Source organism: Xyrauchen texanus, chromosome 1 (assembly GCF_025860055.1).
Source record: "Xyrauchen texanus isolate HMW12.3.18 chromosome 1, RBS_HiC_50CHRs, whole genome shotgun sequence".
Taxonomy (NCBI): domain Eukaryota; kingdom Metazoa; phylum Chordata; class Actinopteri; order Cypriniformes; family Catostomidae; genus Xyrauchen; species Xyrauchen texanus.
This window is the reverse complement of record NC_068276.1, coordinates 63,380,468-63,398,255: the sequence shown is the minus strand read 5'-3', so window position 1 is coordinate 63,398,255 and position 17,788 is coordinate 63,380,468. Positions and strand designations below refer to the sequence as shown.

General features: G+C 38.9%; 3 protein-coding genes across 7 annotated transcripts in view; 1 reads left to right on the top strand and 2 right to left on the bottom strand.

Moving 5' to 3' along the window:
* The window catches only part of LOC127643210 (macrophage mannose receptor 1-like), a 247,488-nt gene extending 240,363 nt beyond the window's left edge, over positions 1–7,125 (bottom strand). For 2 of the 5 annotated variants that reach the window (XM_052125929.1, XM_052125879.1), the window contains exon 1: positions 6,197–6,251. In XM_052125929.1, the coding sequence (XP_051981889.1) occupies positions 6,197–6,221 (25 nt within the window). In that variant the 5' untranslated portion in view covers positions 6,222–6,251. Of the gene's footprint in view, positions 1–6,196; positions 6,252–7,090 lie in introns of those variants that run through there. The other 3 variants (XM_052125913.1, XM_052125862.1, XM_052125856.1) reach the window with 3 other exon arrangements.
* Positions 1–17,788, bottom strand: part of LOC127645778 (basement membrane-specific heparan sulfate proteoglycan core protein-like) — a 458,523-nt gene that overhangs the window by 326,202 nt on the left and 114,533 nt on the right. The gene's annotated exons all lie outside the window — the stretch shown is intronic.
* The window catches only part of LOC127643374 (uncharacterized), a 39,281-nt gene continuing 35,670 nt past the window's right edge, over positions 14,178–17,788 (top strand). The window contains exon 1 of the transcript XR_007970502.1: positions 14,178–14,566. The gene's annotated coding sequence lies outside the window, so the exon portion shown is untranslated. The remainder of the gene's footprint in view (positions 14,567–17,788) is intronic.

Sequence of the window (17,788 nt, the reverse complement as noted above, 5' to 3'; positions counted from 1 at the left end):
TCTGTGTTATTTATCATTTATTTTATTTTTTTCCTGTTTAAGTTCTCCTGCATTGTTGTTGCTGGGGTATCCATGGCACCAGCCCAATTCCTGAAAGGGGTGTGGGGAGCAGCAGCTCCTTTGCATTTAAAGCTACAGTCCTTTTGGAACAGGGCTACAAACAGGGGTAAAAAGGCATGGCAGAATAAATGATCTGTGAGGTATTTTGAGCTAAAACTTGACAGAAACATTCTGGGGACACCTCGTGAAAAAAGGGGCATAATATGTCCCATTTAAGGCTGTATCTCAGCATTGCTTTAACATATGCAACTTTCACCTACTGGATATTAAATTATTGTCTTAATTTTAAAAAACTGTTAATTTTGTGTCCAAATATTTTTCACTGTATGTGGTTAAATCAAGATGAAAGAGCAATACAAGAGCGCTGGTGTGAATGTTTTATTGAAATTAATGTACATGTTGAGAATGTAACCATCCATTACAATTGACAATGACATGATACACACACACACACACACACACACACACACACACACACACAAACAAAAGCATTTTATTTAGTTTAAATGGTTAAAATGTACCTACTTCACTACTAGAGCTGATTGTTCTATCACTGCTATCTTCCCCTCACAATGTAAATAAAAGAGTAGAACTTATTTACTTGATGCAAAATCACAGGAAAAGTAAATCAGATACTTAAAACAAGATTAAAGAACAAGATTAAGATTACAGACTAAATTTATTTAGATTTTCATGTATCAGAATATATAAGTGAATCGTGACTGAGATTAACATTCTGCTAAACATCTCCTTTTCCATTCAACTAATAAAGGCATACAGGGTGATTTTGGAATATTATAAAGGTTAGTAGTCTAAATGGTGAAATAATTTTCATTTGTGGGAGAACTATCCCTCTAACACACTGACAATGCAGACTCATTTTTATTCTGCACCGTGTGGAAGACGGCTCCGTCTGACTGAACTCTCCACACCAGTTTGGCGTCCTTTGACATTCCCAGATTTACTAGATTCTGTTGAATCTGAGGATAGAACAGTCTTGCGTTACTAAATCATGTAGAGACCCATAGTCTGTCTGGACTATTATCTGCAAACAGCTAAAACAGCTTAAACCAGCCTAAGGTGGATCGCTGGTCTCAGAATGGGTTCCACTGTTTGATGGTTCTCGAGGGGTTTTGGAACTTTTCATTTTGTCATTTTTAGAGAACAGCTGGACGACCAGCTAAACCTGCTGAAAACTAGCTTGCTTGGAGACCAGTGAAGGCCAGCAAACCACCTTAGGCTGGTTTAATATGGTCTTTCTGTAGGGTCTGTACAACTCTGAAGATGAGCACACTTTATAAAACTCACCTTCTGTAAGACAGTCGTCATAATTGCAGGATCATTTACATTCAGACTGGATTTCACCTTCACTCTCAATATCTGCATCTTCAACACTGTGGAAACAAACAGTAGATACAGTGAGGTGCAAAAGGATGCATCCTTAACAGGGCTGTCAGTTTAACACTTCATATAAAACATATTGTATTAAATACAATTAATCATGTAATTAGGAATATTCCTACTATTGGAGCAATTCAAGTACCACTTGTTTTCAGCAGGGGGCAGTAAGCGAAACTCCTGCTGTATAGACAACATGCTGCTGTACAGAGAACAAACCACACACAAGCTTCTTTGACACTAGCGTAAACATACGATTAGGACAAGTTCTGCTGGACGGAGTGCAATTCCGAAAGCAAGCATCTCAAGATGTATTTTTAAAGTTTCAAACTATTTTATATTTGACACAGCGACCTTAAAACTGACATAATTTATGAGGCAACACATCCAAAGTGAAACGCTCCAAAAGCATCCGTATGACGCATGTGTACTTTGATGCATTCTTAGAGAATCATGAGATGGTGTGGTGATATTATGCACAAGTGTTTGATTGGGGTTGTGTATAAAGTAGGATTGCAGATGAAGACCGAAATTGAGCACGTTTACATGCACATTTTTACACGATTATGCTAAATAAGCCGACTATGTGCATGTTCATGTAAATGTGTTAAACGTGTTCCTTTATCAGTTTAAGTGTCATAAACAGTGTAAGAATTAACATCAACATGAGTAGATTTTTGCACATTACGCTGATTTGACTGTTGCATGTAAACACATAAACTCATCTTATCCAATGTACTCAAGCATTTTAATGGGATACAGGTGCCTGCTTTTGCGAGCACAGCCTCTTGATACGGGGGTAGATTGAGGATAGTGCAACTCGTAGATCGTGCTCCACTGACAGGCACTGCCTTTTTTTGTTTTTCACGTATGCCAGGGATGAGAACACTAGCTCACACAAGTAAGAGGTTGAAAACGGCAACAGCACATTGACGAAGGCGCATTCTGAGATAGATGGGTGCTCGTGTCCCACATGCAGCCAAAATTCATCCGAAGATATTTCTCCAACTTTTTATTTTAAAGTGTGATCCATACGGAGTTCCGACAGTTCTTCTTGTGCTTTGATTGGCAACATCTTTGCCGATTCTGATGAGAGAGGGTTAAAAGCATCACAGGCAGCATATCTCCGTATGCAGCAGCAGACTCTGATGCTCAGACTCCATTTCATTGCACAGTTTGGTAAACAATCGGGGCTTCAAAGGTTGTGACAATGTAGTTTATAATTTTGACAGCTTGTTCTAATGCTACAGTCAGGTCTGGGGACGTTGCTTTTGCGACGAGTGCTTCACGGTGCAGCATGCAGTGGGTAATCTGCACATCTGGGTTTTGGTTCTACACCACAGTTATCAGTCCTTTTCCTTATCCAGTCATAGATGCCGCTCCATCTGTGCAAATACTATGACAAATGCCCCGGTTGAGACCACGTTCTATCAAGTACGTATCGATGACAATATACATTTCTTCCCCTGTTGCACGACTCTGTAGTACAAATACAAATTCTCCATAATTAATTCCTCATCAGTATATCGCACACTGGCGAGGAGATGACAGTGTCTGCTGCAATCTATAGAATAATAATTTGGAGTGCAAATTTGCCGCTTTTGTTTAGTTTTTCGGTTAGTAGAGTTTCTATATCAGCAGCCATGTCATCAATGCGACGTTTTATCATGTTGTCAGATAATGGGATTTTGTCCATTTCTTTGACAGCGTCCTCCCCTATCATTATCCCTACCATTTCTTGCAGGCTGGTAAAATGAGTGTTTCAGCAATGGTATGGAGCTTCTTTGATTTGGCGATTAGCTCTGCTACTAAGAAGCTTGCCTCCTGAGATTTCTCGGACACACGCACACATGACATCATTGGTTGGTTCTGTTTAACATTTTGTACTTTTAGTCGCTTGAAGTATTCTATGTCTTTCCTGGCTAAACCGTGGTGTTTTGCATCTAAATGTCTCTTCAGCTTACTCGGTACCATTGCTATATTTGATAGCTTTTCAGATGAGGCCTTGAGGTGTGGGACAGCTAGCATCTCCGATCCATGTAAAACCGTAAGCCAGGTAGCTTATAAATGTATCCATCTTTGCCCTATCCTGTCAATCTCTGGCGTGAAATATAAAAATGAGCACGCACCAGTACAAAGGGCGGAGCTGTTCAAAGGGTGGGGCGATTCTCTCCTGAGAACAGTCCAATTTGCGATAAATAAATATTTAAACTTTAAATATGTATGAAATATATCAGTGTTTTTTTCTCTTATTCATTTTTGATATATTTTAAAATACATGCTGTAAAAGGCTATTATATGGTACGATAGTTATTTTAGGCTGTTTAAATTCTGCGGCACCCCTAGCCAGTTGTCACGGCACCCAGTTTGGATACCACTGCTCTATTCTATACAGGCAAATTTATCCATAATATAATGGGCTGGGCTGACTGTGAACTCGCTTTGCATTCAGGTGGTACTTTAAACTTGAACTGCTCTGATAGTAGAATGGGAAAACCACCAGAAACTGATATAAAAGCATCTCACCACTGCAGATGAACGGTCTTGCTGTGCTGCAGTTCTGATCACTCCATGCGTTCTGCTGAAATATGTGCTCAACACACGGTCCGCTGTTGTCAGGCTCATTTAAAGACCAGCGTCTGAATAAAGAACTGCTGTTGTCTGACCATCTGTAAGATTCTTTATAGAGGCCGATGTAGACCACTGCTCCTGATGGTACTAGTGCCTGGACCTGCTGGTTCTCCTCCAGGTTCCTGATACTGACCAGATCTGTGTGTGTCGTTCTGCAGTACATCTGAGCGTTGTTCCTGGTCATTTTTTGATTGATAAACACATACCTCTGTGCAACATTCACATTTCCTAATAACAATAAGAGATCATGTTGACATGAAATACTTTTGAGAAGTTGACGTGTTCTGTGTCGTGACACATTATAATTGTTTTTGAATCTTTATTTATTACACCAGGAGTTTCCAAACTGGGGCAAAATTCAGAGAGAATTATAATATGTTACAAAATGTATTTTTACAGTAAGTAATAAAAAGAAATCTGCATATAGTTGAACTTTCTAAGATTGAACTTTCTCCTTTCTTGTACATATTCATTCATAAGAAGTTTGTGAACGTTTTGTATCTTTCTAATTGTGAAGTTAAACACAGTTTTAAGCATAACAAATGTTTAAAGAAAACAGGCACTGAATTAATGTGACGTAGTGAAAAGCGACTGATGGAAAGTGAAGAAAAGCAACGGAAACAGCCGAGAGTTTACGGAAGTAAAAGCTCACATGGTGGATGCGAGGAGAGGAGAGAACCGAGTGCAGAAAGAGGGATAAGAGATCAATATCCAGTGGCACAAGTGTCTTCTGTGTGGAGAAGCATTCGGGCTTAAAGGCTGATGTGAGGGAAACACGGAAAGAAGAGGAAAACGCACTAAGTGGTTAAGAAAGCAACTTAACAAGCAAATTCATGAAGGAAGCTAAATGAACAAACGGATGAGATTATCTGGATTGAACTGAAACTGAGTTTAATTGGACAATCTGAATCTTGGATCTGACTACTGATTAATCTGTTGATAAATGAATACAAGTTGTTCCCTGTGTCTTTGTGAATGAATGAAGCTCATTTCTGAGTTAGAGAAAATAGTTAGTAAAATTCCCTGGATAACTCGACACTAATTATTCATCATTATGACTGTCTTAAGCTTGCTTACTGGTTATGACACTATTTCCTGAAAAGCAGCTTTAGAACATAATTATTGTGACCAGAAAACAAATGAAAGTTGCTCAACTATTTCTTACATATTCTAATATTGGGTAGAAAAAGAGAGGAAATATTTTACAGATAATATTCTAATAATTTACTTTGGCTTTTGTACATTTACAGATTAAAGCCACTTTTGGAAACATGTTGTATTTTTAATATCATGTTTGCATTTATTCATACAAATGTTTAAAGTAATATGTTTTTAAATACTTAAACTATTAAAATGTCACATGACAGAAATGAGAAATAAAGAAGTGTTTAGTTGCATGAAAATAATGATCTAAAAAATCTAAATGGTCAGAACAACAGGTTTCATATTGGAAATAGTTTGACATGCACACATTATTTTATAAATGTATTGTGTCTTTACCATCATAGCAAATGAACTGATATTGGTCAGAACATGACTTATCCCAGAATTTCCCCCCATCATCGATCACAACACAGTTTTCATTCCCTCCCAAGTTATTCGGCTGTCCAGTTCTCCAGTTTCTATATTCGGCTTCTCCTTCCCTGTAGAATTCCCTGTTGTTAAGGGACCAATACCAGAGAGGAGGACCTTCTTTCTTCAGTCCGATCCAAGCAGATGGTTCTGTAATCCCGCTCACAGTGTTCTGGAGATCATTCAGATCTGTCATGTCTTCAATAGTGGCCAGATCATTGTGATGTTTTCTGCAGAAGCTCTGGGCATCATCATATGTTTTTAGTTCATTAACAAAGACAAACTGTTTGGAGAGACCCGATGAGATGCATGAACCTATAGTAAAAAAAACATGTTTGGTTTAATCAAACAAAGATCTTCAGTGGTGTCCATATAATATACACTGAGTAAATATATTACATTAGATTAGATTAGATTAGATTAGATTAGATTAGATTAGATTAGATTAAACCCTGAGAAATATTCACTAGAGTATAAAGTGTGACAACTAGCCCCAGTCTTCTGAAGTGCTCTAAAACACAGTCACGGTACCTACCGAAGATAAACAAGATGAGATTCATCGTTTTAGTGTCTCTTGTTCCTTAAAACTGAAAGAAAAAATAAATAATTTATGAAATTTTGTTATGAAATTGAAATGCATAAATGTTAAAAAGATGCTAAAATAGTGTTTTGAGTGTTTGAACTGATGCTTTAAAGAACCCAGAAACCAAAACACTGATCTGAAGAACCTTTAATGAAACATCAAGAACTTTAATCAATATTAACTGCACAGTTACAAACCTAGAATCAAGAACTACTGAAATAAAATAATTACCTGTACAAAATAACTTTTTAATGGATTATTTATTTTATTCTGATCATCATCAAGATTTAAGTTAACATTTTTTATAAATGTAAAGGAAAGTGTAATCTAACTGGTATAGATTTTTAATAATCATTGTATAATTTTAGATTATTTATAGTACAAAATCCATAATTTTATTAATAAAAGTCACATGAATAATAATAATAAAAGTTAGTTTAGAATAGTTTGGATTGATTTTATCATGTCACACTCATATACTAAATGAAATAAAGAAATATTGAATTAAATATATAACATGTAACATCAAGAAAAATAATAATCAACTCAAGAACTCAAGAATCCAGAAAAGTGTTCTTTGCTGAACTGAAGCGTATAGTTGCAACAAGAACATTTAAAATGCATTCATAATCTTTTTTATTTTCAGCAGAAGTAAAAGTTTAGAAAGATCTGAAAGTATAAATCACAGCACTTTAAATGTTTTACAAAAGATAATTCAGTACACTTTTACACAGATTATTATTATTATTATTATTATAACTACAGAAACATTCTAAAGGTGATAAAGATCATTTATGTGACAAATTATACAGAATTAAGATGTACTAAAATGCCAAAACAATTTACCTGTGATTGAGAAACCTGCCGATGTGGATTTCTCCTGATTCTGTCTTTTTATAGGTTTAATGTTTACAGTTGAGTATATCACAACCCTCTATGCAAACCACTCTTTCTACTCAGATTACATGATGTCATGAAGGATTAGGCACAATTTTTTTTCCAGTTTAAAACAAATCACTCTTTTGCCTAAGTGCTAGACAGAATAAATGAGTCAAGTCAAAAGTGTAATGGTCCGTGCAGTCTTGACATGCAAGCTGTGACCTCATTTAACACCACTTAAACTATGACAAGTGTACATTTAAATCAGAGTAATCATGACCAACATTTGAGCAATTTTTCACCCCAATTTTATTAATGCAATTCAAACTTTGTATAATAATGCCGAGGCTTCAATCAAATTACAACATGGTACAACCCATAGGTTTCTGCTTCCTATGCAATTATTAGCAATCCACATTCAAAATAGTAATTTGAAAGGTTTCTCTGTGACAAATCGATCAATATTAATAAGCCATTTGGCTGATGACACGTCTCTATTACTGAATAATAAAGTTTTTTTTGCTTTAGACATAATTAAGTTTTTTTTTTATCTGCTGGTTTAATTCTTAATATCCACAAATGTGAACTTTTATATGTAAAACATTCCACTGAGGTTAACATTTTTGACATCCCAGTCAAATACTTTGGTATAATTATATGTAAAAATCAGAAAAAGAGATCGTAACTTTGATCCTCTTATCCTCGCTACTCATTGTAAATGAAACTCCTGGTTACAGCGTGATCAGTCTATAACAGGTAAAGTGTTGCTGTCCAAAGCAGATGGATTATCTCAGGTTATCTATCCCGCAATGGCACTGGATGTATCTGTGGATATTTGTAAAGGTTTTTATGCTCTCCTCCTATTTTTGAAATCACTAATTTATTTGTTGACCGATGTCTTTTCAGTCGCATGTCAAACCAAAAACAATTCATTTAATTCTTTACTGATCTCAGATTTCTCTACCTGCTTGTGTAAGTTTACTGATATAGAATAGGAAGATTTCCGGCTTCAACGACAAAATTATTTGTTATCCAATAAAGTTGTTGAAGTCTTTATTAAAATTATACATAATTGCTACCCAGTAAATTATAAACTTGCTAAATTCAATAACAGTGTTTCCCCCATGTGCTCCTTCTGTCAGTTTGAAGAAACAATTATTCATTTGTTTTGGGAGTGTAATTATTGCAATGTATTTTGGGTTGACTTCTCATATTTTGTTAAAAATTATTTATCTTCAAACTTTTTTAGAAGCCAAAACATTTTTTTGTTTGTTTTTGTTTGGTGAATCTCTGAATTTTTTTAAAGAGTCTTTAGGTTAATGTGTGTGACGTCCCTGTGGATTTAAGCGCGTTCTCTGCAAATCCGGCGTGCCAGCTGAATGTCTTTGGGCATGATGGTGACCCTCTTGGCATGGATGGCACACAAGTTGGTGTCCTCGAACAGACCGACCAAATAAGCCTCACTGGACTCCTGCAGGACCATGGCAGATGAACTCTGGAAGCGCAGATCCGTCTTGACATTTCATGCAAAACATTTCAACCAATCACTGGACTTCCCTCCAAAGAGCCAGATGCGAAAACACCCTAATTCATTCTTATTGTTGGAATTTAGCTTTTTCTTATTCTTTTTTAAAAGGGAATGTGAGGGTTATGGACCTGAGGAGAGGTGTTGGGTCCTGGCTCGGGACATCCTGGATGATGCCCTCATTGATGAGTTTGACCTCCAGCAAGGGGACGCCAGTCTTGTGATCAAACACACTCAGAACTCACAGTCTAAAAGTGTTCAGTGGAGTAATGGATGTGGTTTCAGCTCTCTTGGTTTCATCTTTCACCAACAATTCAAAATAAAAGTTAATTGTGTATTTTGGACATGGTTATAGTTAAAAGGCCCTGTTATGCACCAAAACTTAATTTTTTCCTGGTTATTATGGGATTTTGGTTGCACAGTAACCATGTGCTATGTGCAATAAATATGAAACATACATGCTATAAATCTATTTATAAATATGCTATAAATTGGTCCATTTATAATTATCAGCATTTTCCACTAAAATCCTGTTATTGTGTGAAAACTACAGTGATTAAAGTATTTGATTTGATTTTAACACTCAGATTAAAACACTTTGTCATGTTGTTAATATATTTATTTCATATTGCTTTCTATTATTAAAAGAGATGAGCTCATAGTTGTGGTTTGACTTCTGCCTTGTTTCTCATCTGCAGTTTCAGTGTGTGAAGAACAAAATATATTAATACATTTCTGCATCATTGGTTTATTAGTAAGTACTGAATGATTCCACAAGCTGATTCACCTCAATATATTTTACTTTCCTCTTCTTAGAAATATGTGGTTTCAACCAGTGTGTGAGAACAACAGATATTTATTTATAATATAAGCTCCAAACTCCAATACAAGATCAAAAGATTCACAGCAGCAGATTCAGTTAATTCATTTTCCCCTTCTTAGAAATCATTCTCTGTGTTCAGAAAGGTCTGAATGTTGCTCCACTTCTCACTGTTGTGCTTCAGACCTCCTTTAGAGGAGAAATGAACACATTTGAAATCTTATTGTGACAGACAGTCTGAATTAAGAGTCATTTGTGTGTGTGTTTGTGTGTGTGTGTTTGTGTGTCTGTAGGTGTGTGTTATAAAATACATTCTTCTGAAGATAAAACACATGATGGTGATGTGGGTGCACAGGTCTATACTGTAGATTTACTGTCTCAGTGTTCATGTATTCTTTATTCTGTTCATATATAAATAATGTTTGGTGTTATAGTGATGATGAGAGTGAAGACTGCAGTTATTACTGTGTGTTACAGATCAAATGCATCTGTCTGTGTTCATGTGAAAGATGATGGACTTGTGTACATGTTGTAACTTTGATGTGTTTCATCTCTTCATATTTTATATACTTGTATCTTATTTTATTGTAATAATCTTTGGATTGTCTGTTGAATCAGACATATTTCTGTTTCCGTGAGTTGGTGTTGTATGTGCTGTATCTTTAAATAGACTCTCTCCATCTTGAGCTCTCAGATCGCTCTCAACTTCTCTATTAATCTACGGTCTGTCTGCTGTTCTTATTGACCATGTTTGAGTAATGTGCAGGAGGCACTATTGTTGTAATATTGTCTTCATTATCTGGCTGAGAGTCTATAACAGAAACTTTGCAAAAAGTTTTGAAATTTGACTTGAATAAGTCATATAATTATTAAGGTGATATTTAGATTATACTGGTCAAAAGTTCTAAAATATTTGTTGATTCTTCAAACTATTTTCCTGTAATGTGCCAACAAAGGGGACAGGAGGAAAAGGGGTGTTCCCGTAGCATTAGTGACATAGGCGCTTGACAGGTGGGGACACTTTTGACAGAAGTGTGCCCTCTCATAACGACTGTGTGCCTCTCTACCCCTGTGTTGAGCAAAATTAGCCACTAACATCCGTACATTACTAATAAATGACATACAGGGGCGTAGACCTCTCACATTTAAAGTACTATTTTCTAAATGTTATTTAGTGTTTAACATTAAGAATGGTTACTAACGTAACCTCTGTTCCCTGATGGAGGGATCGAGAAGTTGTGTCGATTTAGTGACACTAGGGGCCGCTCCTGGGAGCCCCAGGCATCTCTGATCTTTGAGAAAAGGCCAATGAAAATTGGTGAGTTGAATTTGCATGCCACTCCCCCAGACATACGGGTATAAAAGGAGCTGGAATGCAAACCCACAGTTTCAGTGTTGTGGCAGGAGGGACACAACGTCTAGTTCCCTCCATCAGGGAATGGAGTTTACATTAGTAACCATGACGTTCCCCTTCTGTCACTCACTCGACAATGCGTCGATGTAGTGACACTAGGAGTCCCTATGGATAATGACACAACTATTGAACTGTGTTACATGGACTGGGGGTGCGAGACGGGCAGAGCTCTGTGTGCCTTGTAGCCAGTTCACCAGGCCATCATGCAACTACCACCAATGCACTTGTAGGCATCAAATGGTCACCTGCACCTTGGGGACAAGCCGACTGTTCAAAAAATAAGGACAGGCTGAACAGCTGCGGCCTCTTCTCTTTTTTACCAAAAGGAACAAAATCGTTCAGCTGGGGGCCATATACTGTAAGGTGCACATCGGGGGGTATACCTCCAAAGAGGAGGACACCGCAGAGACCACAACCTGCCCAGGGGAGGGGGGGGGCTTTAGAGAGGGAATAGGATACATGGACTTACCGAATCCAGTCGGAAGCACGTCATGTGGAAGGGACCCATGGTAGATCCTATGGTATATCCACCCACAAACATGGTGACCGGGGACAGAGAGGCCTCTGCCCATGAGGTCCGCGAAGGGGTTTCCTGGTGGAGCGGCTCCCATTGAAATCCCCAAATCGCTCCCAGTGCTAATTGACGCTGCCTTGATCCCGAAGGTAGAAGGTCTGTAGAAGGACTACAGCTTTCACTGCAATGTTGCCATAATCATGCTCTAGTAGTGAGAACCTGAAGACACTTTAAATGAGTGCCACTCTTTTAAAAGGGAAATATATTCTTTTAGAGTAAGAATATACTCTTTTAGGCTGCTGAGGCACCCATGGGCATTCTCTGCACTCAATCGGTGCAAGAGGGGGATAAACTACTTTAATGTGCCATAAATCCAAAAGCTTTACTGGATTCAGAGATTCAGAGATCGGCAGAGAAATTCAGCTCAGTGAATACAACCGCTCGGCTCCAAAGAAGAAGTCTGAATGTGGGTAGTATTCCAGCTCCTTTTATACCCGTATGTCTGGGGGAGTGGCATGCAAATTTAACTCACCAATTTTCATTGGCCTTTTCTCAAAGATCAGAGATGTCTGGGGCTCCCAGGAGCTACCTCTAGTGTCACTACATCGACACAACATTGAGTGAGTGAAAGAAGGTTAACTGTAATTCATGGAGATGACAGATACTAATACCAAACCTGTTTTTTGCACTCCCATTTGTGTTTTAGTCTATATAAGTAGGTGTTTTTTGTTTTTCTATTTTTATTGGATACATTTGCAAATTTATTGCTGTTGAAATGTTTAATGAATTTATAACATTGTAATATGAATAAATATTTAGAATTGCTTTTGAAACACTTTTTATAATCAATGGGTTATATTAGGAAACTTGGAATATAAGAAAATGCATTTTCAAGTGCAATTTCACTAGCAAATCAAGTGTAACTAACTTAAAAATCTGTGTAACCTATCTGAAAAAATAAGTAAATATGACTTGATAGTGGTAGCTCCCAACAAGATAAATATTGCCTTTATACCTTAAAAAAATGGCCATTAAATTGATAAATTTCAGTTGGCATTATATGTAAAATCTAATATGTCAAACTAAAATGATTTGAGTTCAAAATACTCAAACGACTGATGCAAATAGTTGCCTCAATTTGTTTGAGTAAAACCAGCTCAATATTTTTCAGTGTACAGATCCAGACGTCTAGGTTACGTATGTAACCTCCATTCCCTGATGGAGGGAACGAGACGTTGTGTCTGAGAAGCGTCACTAGGGGTCTCTCTTGAGCGCCGAATATGCCTCTGAACTATGAAAAAAGGCCAATGAGAAGTTGGCAGACAGTATTTGCATACCCCGCCCCGGACAAACGGGTATAAAGGTGAGGAAATACTATGAGTTCATTCAAGATTTTTCTGAGGAGCCGTAATTGGTCCGGCCACTAAAGTGAAGTGGCCTGGAGGACACAACGTCTCTGTGGCATGGGGGGCGTGGTCGTGTGTCGGTCTGCGGGAGAGAGAGAGAGAGAGCGGTAAGGCTTGTCACCTGGTTTGTAATTATCTCTAACACCTGTCTCTTGTTGTAGTGATAAATTATATAGTAAATAATATTATAATGATAAACCAAAAAGACAAACACACACACAGGGGTCGGACAGCTGTCCGTAAATCTCTCTCTCCGTTGCACAGCCGTCTCCAGTCAGCCCTTATTCCTCTCAGGCTAATCAACCCAATTAGGGGCCAGGTGTGCGGAATAAAGACCCGGCCTCGCCCTCCACCCTGCCACAGTAACATAGTACTGACCATCATATGTCAACTGAACACTGATCCTAATTAAAGAATCGATTTCATTTGACTGAAACACTTTGCCAACTCCAACCATAAGACATGGGACACTTCATATGCCATTGTCTGAACCTTGGATTTAGGATGGACCACACCGAAATTACCAGCCAGGTTGAACTGCGTTTCACATCTCTGATCTCTGCCTGCATCACCTCGGTCTATTGATTTACACGATTTGATGTTTTACCATGTGAATGTATTATTATTTATTTATATTTTATATTCAAACTTTCAAGACACACCAAATAAGTTGGGACAGAGGAGTGTTTACCGTGTGCCACCATTTCTTCTAAAAACACGTATTAAGCATTTGGGCACTGAACACACAAGTTTGCTAAGTTTAACGAGCTGAATTTATATAAACTGTGATGCACCTCACTCACCTCTGCCTGCATCATCTTGGTCATAGGATGGACTACACTCTCTTAAAATGGAATACATAGACAGTAAATGAATTGTCAATCAAAGGTAATATTGTATAAGTAATATTGGCATTACATTCATTCTGTTTAGCCTGAGAGGAAGCACTATACAAATAAAAATGAGTTGACCTGAAATTCTCTCAAGTTAGTTTTACTATGTTGAATGGAAAAAAGGTGTGTTCTAGCAATTAGGCAAATTAACTGCCAACATATAATGATGTTTTGGGTGATCATGGAAATGCTGGACATGGCTAATTTATTCTATCAATCACAAAGAGTGTTTTGTTTAAAGACGTTTGTTAAGATCAATTCAAAATAATATTCACCCTATATTTATGCATGAACAAAAAAGTAAATGATGGTGATTCTTATGTATTAATGTCATTGTGACAGTAATTGAAAAGCCTCTCCAATCTAAAATGTAATTATGAGTCTTTTACTCTTGTTTCTTCTTTAAAGTGTGTAGCGTGGCCACATAAGGGAAGGTTTTATATATGGTTCAATGACTGAAAACTAATTATGTTTGTCATTTATGCCTATTAGTTGTATTACTTTCCCCTGTAATCTGTCATTCCCCTCAGCTGTTGTGTGTTTGTCCCCGATCTCTGTTCACGCGAGATCTTCGCGTGAATTCATGTTACGTGTTTTCCTGCCACGTATTCAGGAAGTTACTTTCGGTTTCCATTTAAAGAACCGCTATGCCGATTAACGGGGCTCATTTGCGAGTACGCTCACGCACAACCAACCCGCTCATTCATAAGAGAATTACGTTGGTGACTGACTTGGAAGCGCTGGGACGCCGTTCCTCTTGAAGTTTTTTCGGTTGGCTCGCTGCCAGGAATACTTTTATCGGAGGACATTGGTCTGTCATCTACTCATCACTTCATCACTTGATCACGCTCACGGACGATACAAACACCCGGTGAGGCTGATCTGAACACTGTTAATATCTCTGTGCACTCTGGACTTCACTATTACCTGTATATACACCTTGTTTGATATTATTGTAAATATTATTGGTTTTGTAAATACACTTGGGTTTATTGACTTTTTCATCAGTGTGGATATATTTATTTTCTCCACTCCATTACCTATCAATAGAAACAGTACGGTAGATCCCAATATTAGTGTAAACTCCTCTATAATATATTGGAGAGTGTTACATAGTGGTGGCCCGTACAGGGACGTGCTGTTTCTATTTATTGATAGTGTTAATTGTGTTCATTAATATGGAAGACATGACGCAAGTAAATGGAGGAAGAATGAATGTAAATACTGATGAAATTGAGACTGACGTGCATGAGTTCAGGGGTAGCTCTGATGAAACTAAGGATGCTGATTTCACTGCGGGCCCGTTTGTTACCAGACGTAACCCGACAGATGAAATAGCATCTATTCTTAGTTCATTATATAATTCGGATGATGATGAGGATGATGATGATGAAAAAGAAATGATGAATATAAATGTTGTACAGACAATGCAGATGGAGATCGATAAACTTAAGGTGGATTTATTGGCTCTAAATGCAAAAATACAACATAATGAACAGGAATTACAACAGTCTGTAGAGAGTTCCTTAATAGGGAAACTAGTTTCCGGAGTCAGTGGACGCTAGCTTAGCAGACTTAGAAGATCATTTTCAGAGGTCTGTAGAGAAGTTGGAGAGAGCGGTGGTGGATTGTTTCCTCATGGAGAGATGCAAGATGGGAAAATCAAATGAAAAAAATAAGATTCACCAGTACCCCATCTCGATCTCAAATACAGTCTTTTTACCCTGCTCCTTCCCCATCTACAACTCCCGTACCAGCTACAAGACATAAAGTCCCTCCTGTAAATAGAGGCAACGCTACCTATGACGTCACTGCTGGAGCACAAAGATCGAACCTGGCTCACCCTTCATGTATGCCCAGTATGTCATCTTTCTGTGGGAAACCCCCTATCCGCCTGGAATTTCCTTCCTTCAGTGAGTCTAGCGAAACATCCGACGTACTCCATTTCGTCGAACAGGTCGAAAATTATCTGGCCATTAGACCACTACCTAGTGTGGAGCTCGTTGGCACCCTGAGTACAGTGCTCAAAGGACCCGCTTTAAGCTGGTGGAAGGCAGAAAAAAACAAGGTAACAGATTGGCAATCCTTCAAAGATGCTTTCATGTCTGCCTTTCTTCCAGATGATTACCTCACTGAAGTGGAGGACAGGTTAAGATCACTGGTGCAGCAACCCAATCAGCGTTTGCGAGATTTCGCCTATGATTACCGAGCTCTCTGCCTCAAATGGAAGCCAGCTATCACTGAAGAGGAGATGGTGAGCCGTATTCTCAATAACATCAACCCAAGGGTTGCGGGCTGTCTGAGAGGCACGGTGAAAACAGTGGAACAGCTGGTGAAGGTGGGATCTATGGTGGAGAAGGACTGGATGGGAGCAAAAGATTACTGGCAGAAAGTGGGTAAATTGAACAGCAAAGAAACCACAAATAAAAGACCACCTGAACGCCATACTGCTAAAAATCTAGCAGGAGTATCCATTGCTCAACCCCACCCTATGACATCTCTTCTAGTAGTGCCTGTGATGATAAAAGGACAAGAGGTGAAGGCGGTACTGGATACAGGGAGAACATACACCCTTATGCAGGAGAGCCTCTGGAGACAGTTAAGAGGGGAAGCTAAACCTGACCCTTCAGCCCCTCTTCAATGGTTCATTATGGCTGATGGAAAGATGCACCAGGCGATTAGCAAGAGATCAGTCTGTTATGAGTGGCATGACAAAATATGCAGGTTGGACACCTATGTGATGAAGGATGCTCACCTGGCATTTCCCCTTATAGCTGGTCTGGACTTCCTGAGAACCGCTGAAGCCATAGTGGATGTCGGACAATGGAGATATGGACTGAAAATGGGCAAAGGATATGTTTATCATCCATTTCTAAATGCACTTCTAAATCCTCTACTGTCTTCACGACTAATGGGTGAAAACCTAGGCATGACTGCTGCGGTGACTCTCTATTATGCCGTACCTCCAACCTGGAATCCAGCCACATACGACTTACCCACACAAATTGTTCCCAGCTGGGACTCTGACAATCAGGACGAATTGAGAAAGCTGATGGAGAATTGGCCTCATACCACCTCTCAAGTCCTGGGAAAAACATCTGTGGAACAGCACAAAATTACACTCTCTGACGAAGTGCCCTTGAGATCCAGAGCTTATAGGGTCTCACCCTTCAAGAAGAAGATTATCGATGAGCAGGTAGAACAAATGCTACGGGACCATATCATCGAGCCTTCTTTCTCTCCGTGGTCATCACCTGTTGTCCTGGTCCCCAAACCCGATGGTTCCTACAGGTTCTGTGTGGACTATAGGAGACTGAATAGTAAGACCGTACCTGACGCTTATCCAATGCCAATCATCCACGACATCTTGGAGTCCATGGAAGCGCCTCCTGGTTCAGCACATTGGATTTGCAGTCAGGGTACTGGCAGGTTGAAATGGAGGAAAGTAGCAAAGCCAAAACAGCCTTCATCACCTCCCAAGGACTATTCCAATTCTGCTCCATGCCATATGGATTACGGAATGCCGCTGCCACCTTCCAGAGGCTGATGGAGAAGGTCCTAGCAGAGTTGAGAGGGAAGTTTTGCTTTGTCTATATTGATGACATCATAATCTATTCAAGGTCTTTATCAGAACATGTCCAACACCTGAACACCATCCTGCAACGACTACACCAAGCTTCACTTACACTGAACATGAAGAAGTGTCACTTCTTTAAGAAGCAGCTGAAGTTTCTTGGACATATAGTCTCAGAGAAAGGGGTGGAGGTCGACCCTGAAAAGACCCGAGCGGTGGCTGAATATCCTCCTCCCAAAGACATTAAAGCCCTCCAACGCTTCTTGGGATTAGCCGGGTGGTGCCACAAGTTCATTCCCCATTTTGCCGACATCACAGCTCCATTGAACAACCTAAAAAAGAAAGGAGTTAAGTGGGATTGGACTCCTGAGTGCCAAACCAGCCTGGAGACTATTAAACAGCTGTTACAAGACCCACCTGTATTGATGCAGCCTGACCTCAATCAACCTTTCCAGGTTCATACAGACGCCAGTGATGTGGGCTTAGGAGCCATCATTACCCAGCAAACTCCTGAGGGGA